General features: G+C 39.4%; 4 protein-coding genes across 6 annotated transcripts in view; 3 read left to right on the forward strand and 1 right to left on the reverse strand.

Moving 5' to 3' along the window:
• Positions 1-9,386, forward strand: part of LOC117570477 (trichohyalin) — a 67,485-nt gene extending 58,099 nt beyond the window's left edge. Inside the window, exons 3-7 of one of the 2 annotated variants that reach the window (XM_034252161.2) lie at positions 4,087-4,282; positions 4,376-4,684; positions 5,433-5,544; positions 5,631-5,879; positions 7,702-9,386. In XM_034252161.2, the coding sequence (XP_034108052.1) occupies positions 4,225-4,282; positions 4,376-4,684; positions 5,433-5,544; positions 5,631-5,879; positions 7,702-9,277 (2,304 nt within the window). In that variant the 5' untranslated portion in view covers positions 4,087-4,224 and the 3' untranslated portion in view covers positions 9,278-9,386. The remainder of the gene's footprint in view (positions 1-4,086; positions 4,283-4,375; positions 4,685-5,432; positions 5,545-5,630; positions 5,880-7,701) is intronic. The other variant, XM_034252162.2, reaches the window with a different exon arrangement.
• On the forward strand, positions 1,988-2,887 carry LOC117570481 (uncharacterized protein F58A4.6-like). The gene has a single exon (XM_034252166.2). It carries the CDS (start codon positions 2,044-2,046, stop codon positions 2,707-2,709), a length of 666 nt encoding a protein of 221 aa, XP_034108057.1. The 5' UTR covers positions 1,988-2,043; the 3' UTR covers positions 2,710-2,887.
• Positions 5,774-23,935, reverse strand: LOC117570478 (HIV Tat-specific factor 1). 2 transcript variants are annotated; one of them, XM_034252163.2, is made up of 8 exons: positions 23,789-23,935; positions 11,518-12,398; positions 11,251-11,453; positions 6,829-6,995; positions 6,576-6,762; positions 6,378-6,514; positions 5,984-6,322; positions 5,774-5,920 (listed from the first exon to the last, which is right to left on the reverse strand). In XM_034252163.2, the coding sequence occupies exons 2-7, from the start codon at positions 12,362-12,364 to the stop codon at positions 5,992-5,994; spliced, it is 1,872 nt and encodes a 623-aa protein (XP_034108054.1). In that variant the 5' UTR covers positions 12,365-12,398; positions 23,789-23,935; the 3' UTR covers positions 5,774-5,920; positions 5,984-5,991. The 2 variants fall into 2 exon arrangements, with proteins under 2 accessions (XP_034108054.1, XP_051861336.1); XM_052005376.1 differs by having other exon boundaries at positions 11,518-12,376; positions 23,789-23,931.
• Positions 17,410-23,974, forward strand: LOC117570476 (X-linked retinitis pigmentosa GTPase regulator). Its single transcript, XM_034252160.2, has 5 exons — positions 17,410-17,805; positions 18,624-18,842; positions 20,844-21,059; positions 21,122-23,749; positions 23,820-23,974. Exons 1-5 carry the CDS (start codon positions 17,667-17,669, stop codon positions 23,972-23,974), a joined length of 3,357 nt encoding a protein of 1,118 aa, XP_034108051.1. The 5' UTR covers positions 17,410-17,666.
• Positions 23,975-24,171: the final 197 nt, after the last annotated feature.

The raw sequence follows: 24,171 nt of genomic DNA on the forward strand, positions 1-24,171 counted from the left end.
CCCGGAACTTGTTGAACTGTTGTCGAAAATCAAATTAAAAACACATTTTCAACACACACAAAAGTGATTTCATCGCAGTTGCATGTCTGATGGATGTTTTGCGATATATAAATGCGACGATGCTGTAATCAAACACGCCCAGAAAACAAGTTCAAGATCAAGGTCAGGGCAGACACAATCGAAGCTGACGCGATGCTTATCTCAGTGGATTGTCAACGAATGCCATTTGAATGTAATGTCTCCCACTTTGAACTGCATTCAAAGGCGGCCATAAATCAGTCAATCGCCCACAACAAAAACAACAACGACAACAACAGCATTCAACAGTTTTATGAGTGGGTGTTGACTGCCTGCCGTCTACTTATTGGCCATCGAAACACATGTCAAGCGGTAATGTGCAGCGCCTTGTAGGCATATATTGTGCACAAAAAAACAGAGACTGAAAGACAGAAAGATAGACAGCAATTGCTGAGGCCCAATGCCAATGTCGGCGCAGCTTCAGCTGGTGTCTCAGACGTCATCGTTGTGGAATTTTTCGTCGACTCAACTCGACTCGACTCGGTTTTGGCTCAGCTGTGCCACAACAACAACAACAACATCAACAAACAGTCACAGTGTCTGCCAAAGTCGTCAAGCCAGTCTTATGCCTATGCCAAAACATTGAGTGAGATAAAAAGAGAAGTAGTTAGAGGGAAAGAGAGGAGCCAACCAAGAAAGATCTCCGTCGGCAATTGCCTTTGGGGCCTGGCGGCACTTTTAATTTGTGTGCTTTGCCATGCAGAGGCACGAATTATTTTTTTTTTTTTCATATTTTGTTTTTTACTACAACAACAAGCAACGAGAAATTATATGTGATTTGCTGTGGAAAATGATGCGAGCATGTGTGTTGCATGCTTGTCGTGAAAATGGCCAACGGCTGCGACTTTGGGTTAGTCGCAAGCCTCAAATAGCTCAATTATGTGACACCATGAGCCCAAAAGAGTGAGAAAGGGAGCGCCAAAGCAGCTGGGAAGTGGAAGCAAGAGCGCGATATACGGAAGCTGCAAAACAGTCAAAGCTGTCTATTTGAAATGATTCACGTAATTATAGCTGCTATTAGAGTCTGGCCTAATGTGACCTTAGCTAACGTTTTAGTTGCCAACAGAGTTTTCTTTCATTTTTTTTAGTAACTAGTATTTCAAATAAAGGTAATTACAAAATTTAGAAGCTGACTTTTATTTTGTAGATATACATTAAGTACCTTTATATGATAGACTTAAAGTTAAGTTAAAGTTTCTATTACAATATTTGTATTCATCTAAGGGAATAAACAATGGTATCTCTTATTGACTGAGTTATTCAGCTTCCTTAAATGACTTCATTTCCATATTTACTAACGACAATCAACTGATAAGCTATCAACTGTCGTGTAAAAGATAAACACGCAAAATGGCATCATACTTTGAATAGATCTAGAAAAAAATTCAGTTCAAAAGCTCAGATCTCAGAAATATTATAAGATAAGTACAATATAATTTTTATAATAATGTACTGAAAAATAATAGTTTTTGACTTTAGTACTTAGGAATAATCATTAATATCGAGTAGAAAGGTAAAAAGGTATAATTTCGGGATGATTCCACATATTTTAGGAGTGAATTTTTTTAGCTACCTTTAGGTGTCTAACTTTTTGACACGAAAATGATAAAAAAAAAACAAAAAAATGCATCGCTACACCTCTGAAACATTTGCCTATTCATAGAACACATTATTGAGCAACTAATTTAATTTAAAAAAATAGTTGTATGCCACTTTATGGAAAAATCATTGAAAAATCGGCCCTTTGTGTATCTGGGCACCGGCCTTTAACAGGCTACAGGAAAATTTCATTCAAAACAAACACCAATTGTATTGAAATATTGTTTACAGCCGCAAAGTATGCAACAGAAATTCGAATTCGATAACAAATATTTATTGTATGACAGCACTAACACAAAGAAAACAAAATATGCTTTTGTTAGTGGTGACATTTAACTGAGCGAGCGACTGCTCGCTGTGCACAGCATGAGATTAATTGTGTGCGTCTGCGACTATTGGCAACGGCGTCATTATTATAATCGCCCCCTGACCAAGGCAATCCAAATGGAATCAACTGACGAGGGAAAGCAACTGGCTAAGCATAAACTTATGCGTCGACTTTCCGTGCAACTGGACGCTGTTAGTGGCAACTATTTGTTGCGCGAAGTACTGCAGCAAAGCGTCCTGCAACACCAGCTACAACACAATCTGGGCGTGCAACTCTTGTGGCTATCGTTGCAGCCACCTGCGAGACTTGACATCGATTACAAGTGGACACAAATGCTGTCGCACACCATTGCGGAGCACGTGCAATTGGACCAACTGATGTGCTGGCTGTCCACTCTGGGTGGCGGCTATTCATCGCTGGGCGATCAATTTACGCGCTGCGCTGAGGCAGCTGGCAAGATTTCATTGCAGCAGCTGAGCATTGGTATGCGACTGAGGAATCCCTTGATGCAGGCGCGTTGCAAGCTCTATTACAGCATTTCCCTCATTCAGCGTGGGGAATTGAGGCAAGCCAAGCAGCTGATAAGGAATCAATATCGCTTAGCTTGCGGGCAAAACGATCAGCGTTTGAAGAGAATGTGTCACGGCGTCTGGGAACGATTGCGTTATGAATACGGGGAGCGTCAGAGGAAGGCTATAAAATAGGATTAGCTGGAATAAAAAGGCGATTACTTTATATAAAAATGAAAAGTTCGATCCAAAGATGTACAGCTTTTAAAAGAAATATAATACCAAAAGTTTGAATGACGAGATTACATTGAAGAAAAATCAAATAAAAGAAGTCAATCTAGGTTCATCAATAGTTCAACTACTCGGAATTCTTTGGCAAAACTATTTCAGTATCTGTTGTCTGGTAATTTTCCAAATGAATTCTGTGTCTTCTCTTGCATTAAGATACTCTAAAATAAATAAAATATTTCGATAGAAAACAAGAAACACCATAGATTTAAAAGTGGTTCCATTAAGCTACTCAGAGTTTTGTGACTTGGAAGAAAACGTTTCCTAATATGACGTCTAGTGATTTCCCCATTGATTCAACATTGATACTCTATAAACAAGCTTCCAATATTTTCTTATGCTGACAACAGTCACACCTCATTGAACTAACTAACTGTGCTCAAATGCCATAACGTTTATTTATAATTCAAATATTGGCATTTGAAATTAGCGTTTAAAATGTAATTGTTTAGTTAAATACCCAAATTAAGTACATAAATCAAAGTGCTGTTAGTCATAGAAATATCAGCACATTTTTGGCATAATGTAGATTTATTTGAGCAGAAAATAAGTACTATTTAAAAATATTTCCTTGACAAAACAGTTTTGTTTTAAAAGTTCTCATCTTTAAATGCTATTAAATGCACTCAATTTAGCTCAACAAAACTGCTTCGTTGAAATTTTTTTTCTAAACTCTTTAACTCATTTGATTGGTTTTCATTTATCCTATAAATGTTCTTTGTTGAATTGTAACATAATTGCCTCAGCAGCTGCTGCATTTAAATCCTCAGACATAAATGCATAAATGTCTTATAGTGACAAATAAATTATGCAAGCTTTCGCCTAAACATATTCATAATTAAGAGCTTATTTTACCTGAGAAGCAGCTGCAGTAACACAAACAAAACTTAAATCAAAATTCTCAAACCAAATGTGTGATTTGTGTTGTCACACCCAAAGACCAAACCAAGGTGAATTACGCATAATGGCAAATAGAATGGAATAACAACTGCAAGCGATTTATGAAAGTGTCAAGTGGAATGCCAAACAAACAGTCGACATTGTGTTGGCCAATAACGTAATAAGTAAGCGCCAGTTGGCCAACTGAACGAGCGTAAAATTTGTGTTTATGAATGAAGTGTTAATAAAGCAAATAAATCGCTTCAAGAATTTTTTCGCTTGCTTAATTTGCCGCATCCATCAGCGGAAATACTTGTTAGCGTTTTCATCTTTTTATAAATCATTCAAATGTTGAGATATGATAAATGGCTAAAAATATATCTTGGATTTTTTTTGTACTTGCAGCACTTTAGCAATTTTCACAGCGATGTAAAAAGCTGACAACGAAGCAAAGGAAAACCAATTGAATCCCCACTAAAACCAGAACACTACAGAAGAAGCAGCAACAGCAGCAACCACAAGGAATCACATTAAGTGTGCAACATGAGCAGCAACCGCAGCCAAATGATGTTGAGCTGCCTAGTAATTACCTTAGGTTTATGTGAGTAAATTGCGCATACGCCGCGTATGGTGTGTGTGCCCTTTACTGCCGTTGACAGCTAATAATATCATCATCCTTCCATCTCTCATCCAGTGGCACACACATGCCAGGCACAGATGCATTTAAGCGGCGCCAGCGCTGGCGTCAGCTTCCCCAATGCCAATGGTGGCGCCCCCTCACCGCTGTCGGAGGGCGTGGCAAAGCCACGTCGCATGTATGCCATGTGCCCGCCACAATTTCAACGTGTGGGCTTCGATTGCTACTCGCTGGTGTCGCAGCGCAGCAGCTGGCTGGAGGCGCATTTCTTCTGCAAGGACAAGAACGCCAATCTGGCGGAGCCCACAAAGTATGCGGATCGCAAGCTGAGAACCTTCCTGGAACGCCAGGATTCGCTTGCGGGCGGTAAGTGAATGCATCAGCTTAAGAGTGAAAAGTTCAAAGAGAGCAGCAAATTTAAGTGTGAAAGCAAAACCAAAATCATGATTCAATTATGAAAGGAATTACGAGATGGACAAATTTCAAGAGTTTTCAGGACTTAAAGTGAACAAAATTATAAAGAATTGACTTTAAAAATTGCTTAAAATTTGAATTTAAATTTGAAATCATTAAGAGCATTTCATAAAGAATAAGTCTCGACAAAAAATGAACTATAAGATGTTGAAGTTCCTACAAAATATGTATGTAATAAAATAGAGACTGTTCTTTAAGTAAAACAAACAAGTAATATTTATTATAAATGAATCAGAAAGTAAGAAATTATATTTTCTACATTAAATTAATCTAACTAACTTTTCATTGTATTTAAATTTGAAATTATAAAAGCATTGATTGCGTGAAAAAGGTAATACAAATAAAAAGATTTTGAAGTTTCTGCGAAATTATTATTTAAAGACAAAATAAGTCATACACTAAAGAATATTATTGTATTCTCTATCGAAATATTTTTTATAAATGAATCAGAGCGTAATAAGTAATATTTTTTAGTTAGTTAACTATCATAGACTTCAGTTATCTAAACTTCAAGACATCTAATTATGTATTCATTGTGTAAAACCTAAAGCTAAAATACGCAATGCTTTTGAAATAAGTAAAATAAAGTTAGATAGAAGAATTTATTAATACAAATACTTCATCCTCGTGTCCCCCACAGAACATGACCCCATTTGGATTGGCGCAACCTACGACCATCACAACAAGTTCTGGCAATGGAGCGTTAGTAACCGCAACTTGACCTACAATGCATTCACGGAAATGGATCCTACGTACGTAAATTGATACAAAATTTATACAAAATTACTTTGCTTTGGGTTTTGGAAATTCTTCTTTAATATAAAAGCAACAATTTTAGCTATGTGCAACTTATCTCCAACAGCAAGTCATTGGACAATAGTTGCGCTGTCTACGATCCGGAAACAAAGTATCGCTGGTCGGCTCGCTCCTGTCCGGACAAGCTGCGTTTCATTTGCCAGCACAAGATGCCCAAAGTGAGTGCGGCGAATCGTGAGAAGATATACAATCGCTGGAACACAACCTATCCCGGTGCATTGGCCAATGAGGTTGTGCTGGAGGTTATCGATCGCCGCGGCTCGGATCGCAGGTAAGAATAACAAAACTTAACAAGCAACTGGGACACTCCAACTGCAAAAAGGTTTAAAAAGAAATTAATTGAGTATAGCATAAGATAAAAATAGAAGTTCCCACCTTATGCCTTAAGCATCAGTTGCCTGTGGCGTCTCCTCAGCTTCCTGTTTGGCAGCTTCCTGAATCGCTGCTTCTGAGACTTGCTTGACACCTTCCTGAGACGTCTCTTCAGGCGCTTTCTTCACAGCTTCCTTAGACGCCTTTTCTACCTCTTGATTGGCATCTTGAAGCGTTTCTTCAAGACTTTGCTTGACAGTTTCCTTAGACGCTTCTTCCGCCTCTTTTTTGACTGCTTCCTGAAGCGTCTCTTCTGCCTCTTTCTTAGCAGCATCCTCAGCAGCCAGATACTCATCCCACTTGGACAGACGCTCTTGTGCCTCAGCAGCAGATTCATCAATTCTACAAAACGAAAAACAATGAGTTATGGCAATAATTCTTCTCGATGTTTACTTACTTGTATTTGGTTTTGCCATCCCAGTGATCAGCACTCAGTTGTCGCTGTCCAAAGTAGCGACCCTGCATCATTTGTATAACCATATCAGCTTCCTCTGGCGACGACATATTAATCTGTGCCACGCCCTCAGGATGTCGCTGCAAATAGTTGCATTCATTTTAAATAATTCTATTATTCAATTACTCGATTTCTACTCACATCATATATGACTACTTTGCGCACCATGCCGCATTTGCCGCACTCTTCGCGCAGATTGTTTTGATATTCCAAGATGAGTTCTACTTCCCGCTCAAACAGCTCAGGCGTAAAGAGATTTTTAATAATTACAGTTTTCTCGTTCTTCGAGCGTTCGCCGCGCATTTTATCTGGGCGCCAGTCAAACAATCTGCAAAAGAAATACCAGAAAAATATTAATAATTTAAATAAATTTGTTTGGCTTTTAGCTACTCACTTTTCTTTAATTTTCTGCAACTTTTCTTTGTCCTTCTTCTTGCGCTTGGGCTTCAGAGCGGGATTGTATTCGCCACGCATTTGAAACTGTGCGCGCTGCACGCGTATCTTGTGTCCACGCAGCTCGTACTCATCGAGTATCTCCAGCGCCAGATTCACAGATTCCACCTAAAAGAGAATCAGGGAAATTATTTTAGCAAGAGTTATGACAACATTTGAAAATTCCATTTAAAAAGTTGTAATTTGTTATTTTAGCCAAAGGATGCACACAAAAAGTGATATACCGTAAAGCTTAACTTTTCAATTTTCTATAATTCTACGCATTAAATAAATAAATGAATAGTTGCCAATTTGGAAGATCTTGTTAAAATATTTGTCACATTTAAAGAAATCAATATTTTTACATAAACTACAAGAAGCATAACTTCAGAGAGTAAATAGTGAGAAAATAATATTAAACGTAGTTTAATTTTAGTTTAAAATTCAATTCTCTATAGACCAGTGTAGCCAATGTAACTTTTGTCTTTAGGTTTTGTGAAGCAAAATAGCTACGTAAAACAAGACTGCGAGATACACACTTTTTCAATAAAACCATATTTCAAAAATATACCGTAAAAATACTAAAATATGCAGCGAACATGTCGCAAAAATACTAATCATGCCTGAAACACACCACAAAATATTAAATTATGTTAAAAATATACCGCTGAATACTAAACACCCCGAAAATATACCATAAAATACTAAAATATGCCGCAACTAGACTTCAAAATACTAATATATACCAAAGATTTACAATAAACTCTTGAACTAAGAGTTGACAACAAAATATTATATGGACTTGCAATTAATGCCTTTCCTTCTCTTTCCGTAGATATCACCGCCGCGTCAAAGCCGAAGGCAGCGATGAGGAGATGACAATTCCCGCACGCAAGCGTCGTCCCGGCAATCGTCGCTTCCAGCAACGCAATCGCCAGCAGCAGCAACAACAACAACCACAGCAACCATCGTACCACAACGATGTCAACTATCCGCAAAGACAGCAGCGACCACGCAAGCGTCCACGTGTGAGCACAACGCCCGCTCCCGGAACGCTGATTAACAATGGAAACGATGTGCCATCGACAGCCGGACAACCGTCGCCAACTCCCACGCATCCACAGAAGATGACGGACTATGATCGCAAGTTGCAGCGTCAGCGGGAGAAGGAGCGTCGCAGACAGCAGAAGAGAGCCGAACGTCAGCAGCGCATGCGTCAGGAACGTCGCGAACGTCGTCGCAAGCAGCAGGAGGAGCAAAGCAGACGCAAGCAGCTAGAAGAACAACAGCGCCAGCAGCAACAGCAACAACAGCAGCAGCAACAACAACACGTGGATACACCGCAACAACATGAGCCACAAAGCGAACCCGAAGCGCTGCGTCAGCGTGCCATCGAGGAGCAGCAGCGACAAGATCGTGAGCAACGTGAACAGCGTGAGCGTCTGGAGAAGCAGCAGAAGCAACAGCTAAAGGAGCAGCGACAACGTGAGCTGCAGCAACTGCAGCAGCAGCACGACGAAGCGACACGCCAACGCATCGCCGACGACGAAGCGCTGCGGCTGCGTCAGGAGCGTCTGCAGAAGCAGCGCGAACGCGAGGAGGAGGAACGCCTGGCCCGGGAGGAACAGCAGCGCAAACAGCAGGCGGCGCAGGAAGCGGCAAGTCTGGAGTACACGAAGCAACGTCTCGCCGAGGAGCAGCGTTTGCGCGAAGAGTACGAGGAGCGACTGAAGCAGGCCAAGACCGAGCAGATGCGCAAGCTGCAAGAAGCACACGAGGCCAAGCGACGCGAACAACTGGAAATACAACAGCAGCTGGAGGAGCAAGAGCGTCAGCGTCAAGAGCAAATCAAGCGTGAACAGGAGGAGGAGGAGAAACGCCAGGAACTGAAGCGTCTGGAGGAGACGCGTCTCTTCGAGCAGCGTGAACTGGCGCGCCTCCACGAGGAGAACGCTCGCCGCGAGGAGCTGCAGCGTCAACGCGAGGCGGAGATCGAGCAGCGCAAGGCCGAGGAGCGCAAACTGGCCGAGGAGGAGGAGCGACTGAAGCAGGAGCTGCGCGAGGAGGAGAAGGCGCGTAGTCGCCAGCTGGAGGAGGACATGAAGCGGGCCGAGGAGGAGCGCAAGCAGCGTGAAGAGGCTGAGAATGCAGCGGCTGCTGCGAAGGCCAAAGAGCAGAAGGAAAAGTTCGAGGAGGCCAACAAGATTGAGAACGCTAAGGTGGCCGACAAGCTGCTGGACAAGCGTCGGCAATACGCTTCGCGCATAGCGAAGCTGAGTCCCGAGGATCAGGAGCGTTTCGCTGAGATGCGCAAGATGCGCAAACAGATGAAGGAGAAGCAGCTCAAACAGCAGCAGCAGAAGAAACTCAAGCGGATAGAGGAGGCCATCAGGCTGAACAACCTGCAGTAAACACACTGAGCCATTAAACACACTAACAAACTAAAGAAAACTACAAAAAAAAAAAATCTAAAAAAAAATACAAAAACGAAAACATATCGTCTACATTTTTGGGAGTCATTTCTTTTTTTCTCTATGTTATCTTTTGTTTTATGCTTTCGAAGAAAAACAAAACAAAACAACACGCAAAAGTATTATTTACAATAATAATAGAAGAAGAAAAAACAACCTATAACGAACATCTTAAACATCGTGCACATTTTTTGCGAAAATATTCCGCAGATATTTTCCAACGAAAAATTGAAAGAGTTCCAACTCGCTCCACACACAATGTACAGCTAAACTATATAAAATACAAAAAAGAAAACTAACTAAATATATAATATAAAATATACATTAAAAAGAAAACTAGATGGCCTAGCAAATAGACCCAAAATGTTTCCTTAATCACCAAAATAGCAATTAGCGCAAAGCATTTCAAATAAATACAAATAATAATATTATACACACACATTTTTTAACAATTAATATGCACAAAATGGAACACCGAGAAACAAAATAAAAGTTTACTACATTTAATGAACACTCCCCCCTCTCTCCTGCTTTCCCCTCCACTCTCCTCTAAAAAAGGATTCTTCTATCGGCCAAGAAGCAATAAGTTTTAAGATAATAATTATAATACTATGAAAACCTTTTTATAACAAAACAAAAAAAATACTTTAACTATATGCCTAAAAGAAGAGAAGATTAATGCAAAAGGCTAAGCGAAACTATTGTACTAACTAATTAGGTTATATATATTTTATATTTTTAATAATTATTGTATGTTTAAATGTGTAAATTTATTGTATTTTTTAATATGTACCTCAAATGCAAAAACAAATACAAAACAAAAAACCAAGCAACATTAAGCGAAAAAATCATGATTATTTCAATCTTCAACTGTAATTTTGTTTGTGTTAAATAATAAATAAAATTTACAACAAAACAAACGATGATGAACAAAACTCATTGATATGAAAAAGCAATTTTTTGTAGCCAAGTAAATGCATTTTAAAAAAAGAATTACTAAGTAAACAACAAACTAACCAATTTTAAAATATATACATACATATATCATTATTATTATAATTATATATTATTAAATAAACACAGAGGATCCATAATAGTCAGCAGTACTAAGGTGAATATTTATCATTATGAACGCAAAGAGAATACAACACAAAAAAAAACTTATTGATAAATACACAAATAATGAAAAGCAACAAAAAAAAATTATCTATAATATAAATGCAAGCCGATTTAATTTAGATAAAACAAACAAATAAAGTTTTAAACAAAACACTGAGAAAAAAAACACAAAATAAAAAGAAAGTGTTTTTTTTTTTTTTTTGGTTTTATAAGTGGAGAAGAATTTTTAAAGCGGCAAATAATTTTATAGACACTTAATAGACTTCAACTAATTTGTATGTTAAAAAAACGGAACATAGTACTTTGAAAACATTAAAAAAAGATTCCTCAAATTGTGCATCTAATGAAAATGTTCTATAGTATTCTACAATTCGGGTAAGTATTGTGATTATGATAAAAAAAAACAGTTTTGATCAAAATAGTGAAAAGGACAAAAATTAAACAAAAAAAAAAAAATAACATCATTTATCAAATTGGAAACAAAAACAAAATTACGGCAATAATAAAACCTTTTAGATTGAGGAAAGAATTTTTCAAATGGAAAATAATTAATGGACTAATTTTTATCGACTTTAAAGTAGAAATATTCATCAAGTAAATAACACTCAAACAGACAGAAATAAAACCAATTGAGATCGAAACTGCGAAGGGAACAGAAATAAAACCAAATAAGAATACCAACAAAGAATTAATATATCAAATTGGAATACTTACAAAACAAATTTGCGAATTAGCTACTCTTACTATGCATTATAAAACAGATTACGATAATAACTATGGAAGCAACAACTCACTTTGATATAATCACACAGTCCATCTCCCTTGATTTGTCCATCCGCTTCTGTATACAACTTCAGTTTGTACTTTTGTGTCTGAGGATCACGCATCACCATGCCGCACTTGCTCATTAACTCTGCAAACTCCTCCATGTTGATGTCCAAGGGCAGATTGGAGACATACACTTTGGTGTTCTGCGATGGATCCATCTCAAACCATTCTTAAAGGAATAAAGTAAATTAATAAGTAAAAGAAGGTACAACTTGAGAATAAATTCAACTCACTTGGCGGCTCTTGAGCCTTTCGCTTGCCAGTTGCTGCAGCTGGAACTCCATCTTTGCCAGTTCCAACTGGCGCATTCATGGCCGCCTGAGCTTCGGCTGTCATGCGCTGCAGTTGCTCCTCCTTGCGCTTGGCCTCGGCTGCCTCACGTTCCGCCTTCTCACGCTCCCCCGCGCTGGTGTTGTCAATGAAACCATAGTTCATTTGATAGCGCGCCATAAAATCATCATCGATCTTGGGAAACCACGCAGATTTGCTGGCATCCCAAAAGAATACCGCGCCATCCTTATCCGTATACGTGCGATCGCCATTCTCATCAACACCGTAGACCACATCGGACTTTGTCTGCTGCTCTTCTGTCTTCTTGGGCAGCCACTTTTGCTGCTGCTCATCCCATTTGTAGTGCTCCGTTTCGGTGGCATTCCCAGCAGATTGCTTCGGCAGCCACTGCTGCGTATCGTGACACCATTTGTAGTGCTCATTCTCGTACAGATTTCCCGCCGTTGCCGCCTCACTCTCACTCAAAGGTTTCCAATCATTTTTCTCATCGCACCATTTGTACTTTTGCTTTGTGCTGGGATCCGTGTAGATGGCGCCACCATCGGCCGCATAGCTAACGTGCTCCTCGAAAGCCTTGAAATCCTGCTGTGTGGCATCAGCAGCTTTGTTATGTGCGACGGCATCCGCCAATTTTTCAGTTTCATTTGCCGCTTCCTTTGCTTCGATTTTTTCACTTTCGCTTTCCGACGAAGGAGAGGGATTCTTATCCTTGGACTTTTCCTCGGAAACAGAAGTTTCACTTTCGCCAGCTACTTTCTCTTCTTCCTTGGCTTTGCTTTCGTCGCTCATTGTGTATGCTTTCTGTAATTATATGGCGTTGTGGCTTTTGTGGCCAACGCACAAAAGTAGACTACACTTTTAGTTCGCTGTTGCTAATTTCCAGCTAATTTCATATTTTGCCAGAATTTCCTGCCCACACACACTACACACACACAATTTAAGCATGAAGAAATGGTCAAAATAAATTGGAAAAACGTGCTCATGACGTTGACATTGTGTAGAGCTTCGCATAGAGAAGGGAAAATGGTGGAGAACTAACCAAAAATACAGTCAACATTTTTGCACCTTTTTTTGTGTGCCTTTGATTACCATCATTCTTTCTTTTCTGGACTGTGTGTGTGGGTCAAGCTGAGGGTTAACCGATAAAATGCAAACGAAATGAAAAGCGCACGAAACTCCCAAAAGCCAGCAAAACAAGCAAGCGAAAAAAAAGGCCAACAAATCCCATTTTTATGGGTCGGAGAAACAACGCGGCCGAAACAACAAAGCGACAAACGCAGCAAAGCGGAACTAAAAGATACTCCTTAAGCGGCTTTGACTCAGAAAACGCAGTGTATAGAATACCCTGTAAATATAATGACTACAATAAGTGAATTACAAAGTTGGCAAAGTCTTAGTAAGAGAAAGTACTAAGAATGTTTTGAAAAGTACACTTTAAAATACCATCTAAAAGTCAGTATTGAAGCAAGTTCTTTTCTAATATTAATGAACAGTTAATACTCCCTCTCAACTACTCTAATCTTACAGGGTATCGCAACAACTTGACAGCTGCTGAAGGTCAGGCAAACAATTCTATTTATTTTTCGGGGTCTGGCACTCTGGCTTAACTTACGCCCCAGGAGCCGTTTTCATTTGCCACCTTTAAATCGATTGCTTTGAACCCGCGACAAACGCAAGTTCAATCAACCGGCCAAAAGCCGCAGTTGGCGACAACTTAACTTGACCTAAGACTAAACAGTTTTCTCCAAAAACCGTATATATATACCATATATATGTATATATATATATTTGTTCGATTGATTTGTCAACTCAATTGGTATTACGACAAATCTTGAGAGTTGCGACAGCTGTTCACGTGCTTTGGGACGCTTTCTACGTCAGCGACTGCTGAAGACACTCAATAGAGTTCAATGTACGGCATGTTAATTATAATATTTTGATACCTGCATTTCCCTATTATTATACTGTGACGGTATGAGATATTTTGGTATATACTACAGTATTTGGTACATACAGTATATAAAAAAAAAACGAGATGGGTTGGCTAGAGTTCAATCAACTAGGCGAATAAACAAGATGATGGGACACTTTTTTAGGTTCACACAATAAATCAAATGTCATTCTTCATTAGAGAAACAGAAAGAGTAAAGTATTCAATATATTTTCAGAGATATCTACGTGAATATTCTTAATTACATTCTTATTTTTCATTATAGTATATGAGAGAGTGTGGTATGTAGTATATTTTCAAAGATATATAAATATCTTTAAGTGAATTTAGTATATTTTTGCTGTTTCGAAAACTATTGCGTTCTTTTTAATTAATTATTAGTTGACACTTTTCTTGAAAGAATATAGTACTTTGTACATTTTCAGAGATATTTGTATAAATATTCTTTATATACTGTATGAGAGAATATTTATTATACTATTATATTCGTAGTTATGGAATTCACGTAATGCGTTCTTTTTAATAAAGTTTAAGTTAACACTTTAAGAACATATAAATCGAAGATATTTCTCATCGTTAACTCTAATTTATTTATTCGAAAATAAGCTTAGAAAGGAAAAGATCTAGGCCACAAACAAGCCTCTAAGACTAATAGAAGAATATCGAATATTTCAATTTATAAAAAGCTTATCGAATATCGCTTTAAAAGTGTGTTGCACATTTCAGCACTAACCTGTAATGCCTTAATACCATTCTCGACCTCTGAGAGCGAGTTCAACGTAACCCGCGAGTAAGTTTTGTGCAAATTTGCATTCGCATAAGATTTGCACTGCTCTTTGTTTTCTTTTTTTTTTTTTGTCGAGGGTGCTGCCTTTGGGAACTGCAGTAACTGGCACATTGTCCGACCGTCGACAGTCGGCACACATATCGAATACTGGTGGCATGCAACAGCAATAGCAACAAAAATAGCAACAACAACAACAACAACAGTGTAAAGTGGTAGGCAGTCAGAGCCATTAAACTGACACCACCTTCGACTCTGGCCATGGCTGCAGTCAGTTGGTTGCAAGTCGCAAGTGGAAAGTTGCAGAGAGGTTAACACACAAAGTCGTTGGACGACACTCATAAATTACACAGACAGGCGAGCATTCGTTATGGACTCGCGTATTCATACTCGAGCACTCGTTGTATTCACTCTATGCACATTTGTGAGTAGCCTGCGCCTTCGTGTTCTCAACGCAACTCAACTCAACTCAAATGTGGGCGCAGCAGTCATATGATATAGTTCAGGTTTTCCCCATTGGCATATAGATCATAAATACATCTCAAGAGATAAGCATGTTTGCAGAGGATTTTACAACGAATAACATATATGGGTATGATATGAATATGCACAAAGTGTAAGTAAAAATTGGGTTTAAAAATATGAAAGTTACATATAAACTTTCGCTGGAGATTAATGAATTAAATTCTTAAAGGCAAGTCGATACATTATTTGTATTGCACTATAATCAAGAACATAGCTAAGAATAAATAGAATTTCTCTTCACTTCCTATTGATTACAAATAGAGCCCAGACAAGAAATGTGCTTGCAGAGGATTTTAAAACGAATTTTATGGCCAAGAATATGAACAAAGTTTAAAAGATCTTGTAGCCAGAGATTTAGGAAATATCTTCATAAAAGCGAATTCTATCTATCGTTGCAATGAAGTAAAATCAAGAAACTTTGTATGAAGCAGAAATTATTGTTTTGGCTGAGCACGTAGTATATAAGTTGTATTAAAACTACATAATAATAATTATAATAATTTTTGTCATCTTTGCAAACTTAAAGCCCATTTTAAACAGGTTTTAAACGATCTACAATAATTTTTTTATAGACTAACGAAGTTTGAAATATTAGTCCATTTTATTACATTTTGCGCATATTGATTCGCATTCGAACTCAATAAAATGTATCACAAATGTAATATGTTAAATTTTAAATGATATTGTTTTTGGTATTAAGTTCAATTCATACTAAGCTACATTAAAATGTAATCTCCATAAATCAGTTAAACTTATAATTCTAGAAAAAAAATTTAATCTTCAAACGAATATGAGAAGTTCACATTTGTTAAACAAAAAACAAGTTAAACTTAGTATAAAATATCACTTGTTGGACTAGATTTCAAAGCACTCAATTAATTTGACTTTGGTCTTGAAATTAGATTAATCTTTTATTGAAACAAGTTTTTAATTGACCAATTCAAATACGCAAAATATATTTAAATATAAATTTAAAGATATAAATTAAGCAATTTAATTACTCCAAATTTACTGTGGAGCATATTTAAACACTAATTAAAAATCAATCGTATCAAAATTGGGTCAAACTATAACAAATACTTTTGTATAAAGGCTAAACTTTCGCTGATTCATTTACTAGTCACATTAAGTTTAAATTCTTAAAGCACTTGAATGGAATTTCCTAATAAATTATTAACTATATACTTAACATATTTACTTTTCCGATTGTGGAAACTCAACTGGTCATCACAGGTGCTTCTCGCGGTAATCAGACAGAAAAAAGTGGCGCAAAAGTAATAATAATATAATTGCATAAGAATTGAATGGAATTTTCTCAAGATGGCGCAAGAAATCAATTAATTGACGCAAATTGTCTGCGAAAAAATGCAAGTGTGAGTTTAGCTAAAGTCGACCAAAGCCAGCAGCAGTTGTGGAATTAATCATTTTACGAGGCGCCATAAAAAAAAACCGGGTGGCAATCGCCTCGTTTTTGGGCCAGTCTGCATACAAAGTAAAACGAATTAATTAAGTTTTAGTGCAGAAATCTGCGAAGCAACGAAATTGCAGAGCTAGTTATGCAAATGTCAACAGGTCAAAGGGCGTGACACGCCCACTGCCTGCCACTCCACTCCCCCATCATTCCGTCAGTCAGTCACTCAGTCAGCAGTTGAACATATTTCATTTTATTTTTAACATTCGAGCTGAAGATTTGCGCGCATTACACTACACACAAAATGCCATTAATACCGACCAAGTTTGAGGCCATAACCCAAAAAAAAGTAAGAAAGCTACGGTCGAGTGTGCTCGACTGGAAGATACCCGATATCCATTTTCAATTAAACCACATTCTAAAAGTAATCCAAATTAATATACCTACAAAATACTAATAATATCAAATGATATATTTGGTATATTTATATAGTACTACATTCAAAACATACCATAGAGTACAAAATATACTGTGAAATACACGCTACCTATTTCAATGGACTATTCCATAAATAATCCAAATTAATATACCGAAAAAATACTGAAATTTATCAAAGACTATTTGGTATATCGATATAGGATTACATTCATAGAGAAGAAAATATACTATAGCGTCAAAAATATACCAGATTGTCAACCAAAGCAGAAATAACAATAGCGGAGATGCCTCCTTCGGCTTCTTACATACCCGTTATAATACCTTCTACCCTACGGTTAGCGGGTATAAAAACACCTTAGCGGGGTGTAAAAGAAGTATTCGAATAACTTAACTAAACCTGTCTGGGGTGTAGTGTAGTGACTCACTAGTGTATCGAGTCCTCTAATGAGGCACAGCACAAAAGTGGCGACCAGGCGCACAGCACATGAACACATTTTCATAGCATATTTATGGGGGCAACGAAAGTCGAGTCAGTCAGCGAGTCGCTTAGCCAAAAGGGGAAAAGTTAAACCAGTATATATATGTATAAATTTGTATGTGTGTGTGTGTATTGGTATGCGAGTCCTGTTGGCTAGTTGCTAGCACTATTAGCCGGACTAACTGGCTAGCTTGACCAGTACGAGACGAAACGTTCAACTGACCGCAAGTGCAACACGGATTGCAAAAGTGTTTTTCTGTGGCCCGGCTGCCCTCGGGTGAAATTCTTCTTTCAGTTTCGAGCACGCAATTATCCAAATGCCATTGTTGTGTCTAAGTTGTTGTTTCTGGTGTGGTGATAAAAATTTTAAATGAGCTTTTGCAGCCGGCAAAAAAAACTATGCAAATCGATAGAAAGAAAAACTACACCAAATAAATAGTGCAAAATAAACAAAAAGAAATACAAACTCTTCTTCAATATATACATATCGGTGTATATAGAGATATGGATATACCGAGCAGCGGCGCTATATTTACGCTGGGCAAGTCCCATTTGGCGGAGAATACACAAAGCTATTTCTACATCAAGAACGATCCGGTCAAACGTTTGATATCCGGTCCGCATCAGAGTGCGGTTATATGCGGTAAATGGCCAAGACACAATTGACCCTATTACGACCCAAAAGCAGTTAACCGGACTGTCCGCCTGTCTATCCATCAACAACACACACACAAACAGAGAGAGAGAGAGAGACAGAGGGAGAGAAAGAGACTTTCCTTTGTGGTCAAATCGTCGTCGTCGTTGCCTTGCCCCTTGTCTTTTGCGGTGTCTGTGGCACCTTTGAGTCGAGTCGCGTTGGGAATGTTGCATGTTAGCTGCAATTTGCTTTAAATAATAATCACACACAGCGCACTTTCACTTTTACGAACTCAAGACGGCAACACGATCCTTAAGCTGGCCATTCAATTAGCCAATATTACATAATCCACTTTAAATCACAGCAAAAATTGGCTTTCAAATGCGAGTACAACAAAAAATATCAAAATAGAAATAGAACCCAATAGCAATATAGAAGGCGCCTAATGAGGTCAGCTAAGCCAGACGGAAGCGAAGGGAATTGGTGGGGGAGGGTGTTACCAAAATATGGGACACACTCACGAAGCGATTGTAAAGGAAATCAAGTATACGTCAAGTAAACCAAAACTAAAACCCAAAAGAACCAAACCGAACTAAACTGAACTGAAACCGAAGCGCGTTCGTAATTGAAACGTAAAGCGGGTCAACTGTCGCTTTTGACGGCTGTTTGGAACAGTTAGTACAAATTCGGGGATTGGCAGTAGCTCACACACTTACACACACACTAACACACGCTCACGCACACAATCAATAAAAGTCACAAGTTGAAGCAACAATAAAATTGGTTAAAGTTTTATGTCCAACAAATGTTCTTATCAATTTCAGAATCAGGACGTCTTTTTGTTTGGGGCGAGAATCACTATGGCCAACTCGGCATTGGCGGCCACAGCAACAAATCCAACAACAACAACAACAGCAGCAGCAGCAGCAACAACAACAATGGAGATATTGTTAGCAAACCAACTTGCGTTAAATCGCTTAAAACTCTCGGATTGAAGATAAACGATGCCGCTTTTGGCAGCAATTGGGCGGTGATAATGACACGTGAGTATCGAAGAAAGAGAGGGAGAGGAAGGAAAGTAGCAGAAGAGCAGAGTTGTGAAAAGATAAAAGGACATAATATAAAATATGTAAAATGCTTAGGAGAAATAAATCACAGACAATGACAACCGAGAAACATGCATATAAAAGAAAATAGTTGAGAATACAACACAATAAATAATTTAAAAAAAGAGCAAATTGAAAGGGAAAAGCCAAGAAGATTAATAGAAAAATAGTAAAAAGAGCTTGTTGTTAAAAACATGAACATTCAAGCAAAATTAAAAAAAAAAACAGCAACAAAAAGAAGAAACACAACAAAAACTTGATTTTCATTTTCCTTCATTTGAACGCAACTTACACAGAAGTTATTTCATACACTTAGAAAATTAGAAATGAATTTAAGAAGTTAAAGTTTGATTGAAGAAAGAAAAGTTTTAAAGAATAAAAGAAAAATTGGTAAAAGTTAAAAGTAAAAAATGTGTGATGCACAGCAAAACATGAAAGAATAAAATGTTTATACTATAATGATAAATTAACAAATTATGAAATACACAATAAAAAAAATCGAACCGAATAAATGAAAAAATGCAGAAAAAGAATGCAAATAAAATAAGTAGAAGCGCAAAGTACACAAATTTATAAGAAAGAACTATTAATTAAAATATTATTAAAAGTAGAGGAAAACATAAAGATATTAATAAAACAGAAGTTGAAAAACAAAAGAAAGCGAGAGCTTGGATTCATTTAAAGAAAAAAAAAACTTCCAGAATGTAAAAAAAGAGAGTTCGCGTAAATTGGATATAGGAATTCATCCGGATATTGCTTCGGGTCAATTTAAATTAAATAAAAAAAGGGAACTAAAAATGAGACTTTAGTAAAGTAGTTGACGTGGAAATAATCCAGAGGGCTTTAAACTGAACTAAAGTCAACAAGTAAGAAAGCTACAGTCAAGTGTGCTCGACTGTGAGATACCCGCTACCCATTTTGTATAAAAGCACTATATTTTGCGATATTATTCTCAAAACATACCAATTATACTACAAAAATACTAAAAATATATTTTGGGATATTATTATTAAAATATACCAAATATACAAAAAATAGACCAAATGGTATATTTGGTATCGATATAGTACCGCATTCAAAATATACCATAGACGGCACAATATACCAGATTGTCAGCCAAAGCAAATTAGACCCCTAGTAAGTTTTTGCCCATACAAAAGTATTTCTTTAACAAGTAAGAAAGTTACAGTTGAGTGTGCTCGACTGTGAGATACCCGCTACCCATTTTTAATAAAGGCAAAATATTGCGGTATCATTTTAAAAATATACCGAAAATACTAAAAATATACCAAATGGTATGTTTGGTATATCGATATAGTACACCATTCAAAATATACCATAGACGGCACAATGTGCCAGATTGTCGGCCAAAGCAATTAAGACCCCTAGTAAGTAGGCGTTTTTGCCCCTACAAAAGTATTTCTTTAATAACTTCGACAATTTTTATCTGATCGCAACCAAACTTCAGGAATCATAACTACTATAGTTATTATTATATATACCAAAATTATACCAAATATTTAAATTAGGTTTGTTATTCGATTTTTTTGATTTGCGGGGGCGGAAGTGGGCGTGGCAAAAATTTGAAACAAACTTGATCTGCGTGCAAACATAACAAATGCTGTCGAAAAAAAATTATAGCTCTATCTCTTACAGTCTCTGAGATCCAGGGTTTCATACGGACGGACGGACGGACGGACAGACGGACATGGCTATATCGTCTCGGCTGTTGACGCTAATCAAGAATATATTATATATACTTTATAGGGTCGGAGATGCCTCCTTCTATGTGTTACATACATTTCCTGCCGGCACAAAGTTATACCCTTCTGCCCTATGGGTAGCGGGTATAAAAACACTATATATACTAAGATATATTTTCCAGCAAGATGCTAGTATCTAAGTCCTGTTTTATTCTTTATTCTCTTTCCTATACAGTATCCAATGAGGTGTTCTTTACGGGCCGCAACATCTTTCCCATGGACACGCATGTGGCTCAGCACTTTATCGATGCCATCGTTGAGGAGCAGCCTTGTGCAATCATACGCAAACCATTTCGCCTCGAAGAGTTCGACGATTATCTATCGAAGAACGAGGAGACGGACAACTTTATAGCTATCCAGGCGGGCAACGAACACTTTGTGGTGCTGACCAGTGAGTAACCAAATTACATACTCAAATCTCCATGTCTAATTCCTCTCTTCAATTATTTATAGCCAAAGGTCGCCTGATTGGCTGTGGCTCGAATGCTCAACAGCAGCTGGGAGATCTCGAGGCGGACTATGATGGACATCCCGTGGAGATTTGTCTGGATGCGGCAGTGCAGCAATTTGCCTGCGGCCCCGAATCCACTTTAGTGTTAACAGCCACTGGGAATCTATTTCTAACCGGACGTCTCAACGAATTCGTTTTTCCCAAATTCACGGAGCTGCAAAAGAATTTGGCGCAGCAGGAACGCATAATTTTCATGCACATCTCGAAGGCCAGCGAGATCTTCATCGTGACCAATGTGGGCAGCATATATCGCAGCTTCGAGTCGATGCGCAACAAGAGTTTGGTCTTTCAGCGTTTCTACGATTACGACAGCGAGGAAAACGGTCCCATTTGGAAGTTACTCAAAGGATTTTCCTTCTACGCAGTGTTGAGTAAGGCGAATAAATTCTTTACCACCTTCTCGGAGAGTGGACACCATCTGAAGACCTTTCGCGAGATCTCCAAATTCAAGAATCTGCGACTACTCGACATTGCTGTTGGAGATCAGCACATTTTGGTACAGGGTTTACCCCGATCCTCGACGGTGTCGGCATCAACGGGTGCAGCTGCTGCCGAGGCTCACAGCTACATGAGTCGCAGCTTTGTGCTGCAGCCCAAGGAGCAGCTCAATGGCAACGCGGAGCAGCGCAGCACCAGCGGCAGAAGTTTGACCAAGCAAAAGGCGTTGGAAACTGAATCGGAAATGGATACGGAACAAGGAGTAGGCGGCAGTGCAATGGGCGCTAGTGTAGCAGCCATGGCAACGGGAGTGGCCACTTTGGAAGCAGTGAAGCATTTGAGCAAGGAGGAGGCGAAGGCAGAAACTGCGGACATTGCGGAGCAGGCAGCGGAAAAGGCAATTGAGATCAATGGCAACTTGCCGGAGGCGTCTGAGATCAATGGGAATTTGATGGATGAGGTAAAGGCAGAGGAGCAGCAGAGTGAAGCAGCAAAGGAAGAGCCGAAAGAAACAAGTGAGGAAGAAATAGGTACAGCAAAAGAAGAACAAGTAGAGGCAACAAAGGAGGAGCAGAAACAAGCAGTAAAGGAGGAGCAGGTGGAGACAGCGAAACCAGAGCAAGCAGCATCCCAAGTAGAAGCAGTCACAAGCACAGAAAGTCTCCAAAAAGAAGAAGCGAAGGAAGCGGATAAAGAGGACAACTTGGAGCAACAGCAGCCGGAGCCATCAGCGCCCTTGAAGAGTCCACTTAAAGAAGTCGCCACCAGCGTCGCAACAATGGAATCGATAGCCAAGCTACCAACACCGCCAGCAGAGACGCCTTCGCCACAGAAATCCATTGCATCCCTGAGCAAGGAACAGGTATCAATGCCTAACAGTAGCAGCAGCAGCCAAGAGAAGGAGGAGCACAAGCTGCGTCCTCGCACACCGTATCCCGACAGCAGCGATGCAGCGAGCACGCCACAAACCATCAAGAAGACGCCGCAACGCAACTTCTCCTATGAGGCAGCGATGGCGCACGATGAGCTCGAGAAAACCTCGCCGGAATTAGTCGATAGCTTGGATACAGTGGTGGAGCAACCTTTGGCCGAAAGTCTACAGCATGCACACATCAAGATCTCTACGCCTACGCCACCCACCGAGGAGGATGAGCAGCTGGCGGTGGAGATAACAACCACCGAAGATGCCGAGGACAGCAGCAAAGTGGTCAACGAAATAAGATTCATCAACAATGGCGTCGATGTGACGGCAAATGTTGCCGAGCAGATGCCAGACACTCCGCTAGGTGACTCCCTGGAAGAACTGGAGGAATCAGAGAGCGAGCAGCTGGTGGAGAAAATGGACAAAGCCAACGAAAGCGTTGGCAGTGCCATTGAAACCAAGCTACTGGAAACACGCGATGCCATGCGCAAAGCTGTAGGAGCTGCTGGTGAGCGTATGACGACGGGAGCACGCGATGCCGTCGCTGCAGCCAGCAATGGAGCTCGCGATGCCGTCGCTGCAGCCAGCAATGGAGCACAGCGAATGGCGGATGGCGCCAGAGATGCAGTTGATGCGGCTGGCAAAAGAGCGCAGCTTATGGCCAGCGATGCTCGGCAATCCATGGAGCAGGCGGGCAGCAATGCAGCTAAGGCGGCTGCCAACACCAAGGAATCCATGGGCCGCGCCATGGACTCGATGACCAATAAGATATCGCATGAAGTTCAAGGCGCCAAGGAGAACATTTCATCGTTGTTTCAAATAAAGGCAGCCAAGGAGATGCATACGCCCACCACGACGCCTAATGAGGAGCCGAGACCCAGCAGCAGCTCCGTGGAGGAGGAGGATGAACGCACGACGGCTTCAGTGAACTCCAATCACCATTCCGCCAGCAATAATGGCAACAATGGTATTAACGAATTCGAGACCCAGGTCGAGGATCAATTCGATGCGGTCGTGGAGCGTGGCAAGAAGGCCATGCAGGAGGAGCTGCGTGCCTTGGAGGAGCAACGTTCAAATTCCCATATCAATCTCAGCAACAGCAAGAAATCCGAGGAACGTCGACAGAGCAGCGACAGCAAGGGATTCGTGCAGCAGTTCTTGGATGGCATGCGACTCTCATGTCGCAACGAGAAGGCCGTGCAAATTGAGGGTTAGTATAAGCGATAAACAAATCATTTAATTAACTCACCTGTAAACGTTTGTTTTGTTTTTGCCGGCAGATGAAGCGCCGTCGCAGTCGCAGTCGACGTCACAGCCGCCGCCACACTACAGCAGCAACAACAAAGTCAACAGCGAGCTAAGCCTGCAGAATGGCCAAAATGCTGGTACTGCTGCTAATGCACAGCAGTCGTCACGCGTCTGCACTATTTTATAAAAAACACACACTCTAATTTAAAAGTCCGCAGAGCAGCACTTTTGTAAACAAAATTGCATTTGATTCAAACCAATAAAAACATGCAGTTTCAATTTCGCATTGCAAATGCTGGTTTTACTCTAGCGTCTATCGATATTTCATCGCCAGTATCGATTGGCGGTGTAACGTTTACATGTGAATGGCCACCTATGTGTTGA

The sequence above is a fragment of the Drosophila albomicans genome, chromosome 3, assembly GCF_009650485.2.
Source record: "Drosophila albomicans strain 15112-1751.03 chromosome 3, ASM965048v2, whole genome shotgun sequence".
Taxonomy (NCBI): Eukaryota; Metazoa; Arthropoda; class Insecta; order Diptera; family Drosophilidae; genus Drosophila; species Drosophila albomicans.

Coding starts and splice junctions, on each gene's coding strand:
- LOC117570476 (XM_034252160.2), top strand. CDS start 17,667: ATGGATATACCGAGCAGCGGCGCTATATTTACGCTGGGCAAGTCCCAT. Junction 18,843..20,843: donor TTGGGCGGTGATAATGACAC/GTGAGTATCGAA, acceptor TTTCCTATACAG/TATCCAATGAGGTGTTCTTT. Junction 23,750..23,819: donor GAAGGCCGTGCAAATTGAGG/GTTAGTATAAGC, acceptor TTTTGCCGGCAG/ATGAAGCGCCGTCGCAGTCG.
- LOC117570481 (XM_034252166.2), top strand. CDS start 2,044: ATGAGATTAATTGTGTGCGTCTGCGACTATTGGCAACGGCGTCATTAT.
- LOC117570478 (XM_034252163.2), bottom strand. CDS start 12,364: ATGAGCGACGAAAGCAAAGCCAAGGAAGAAGAGAAAGTAGCTGGCGAA. Junction 6,996..11,250: donor GACTGTGTGATTATATCAAA/GTGAGTTGTTGC, acceptor ATTCTCTTTTAG/GTGGAATCTGTGAATCTGGC. Junction 6,323..6,377: donor GATGGCAAAACCAAATACAA/GTAAGTAAACAT, acceptor TTCGTTTTGTAG/AATTGATGAATCTGCTGCTG.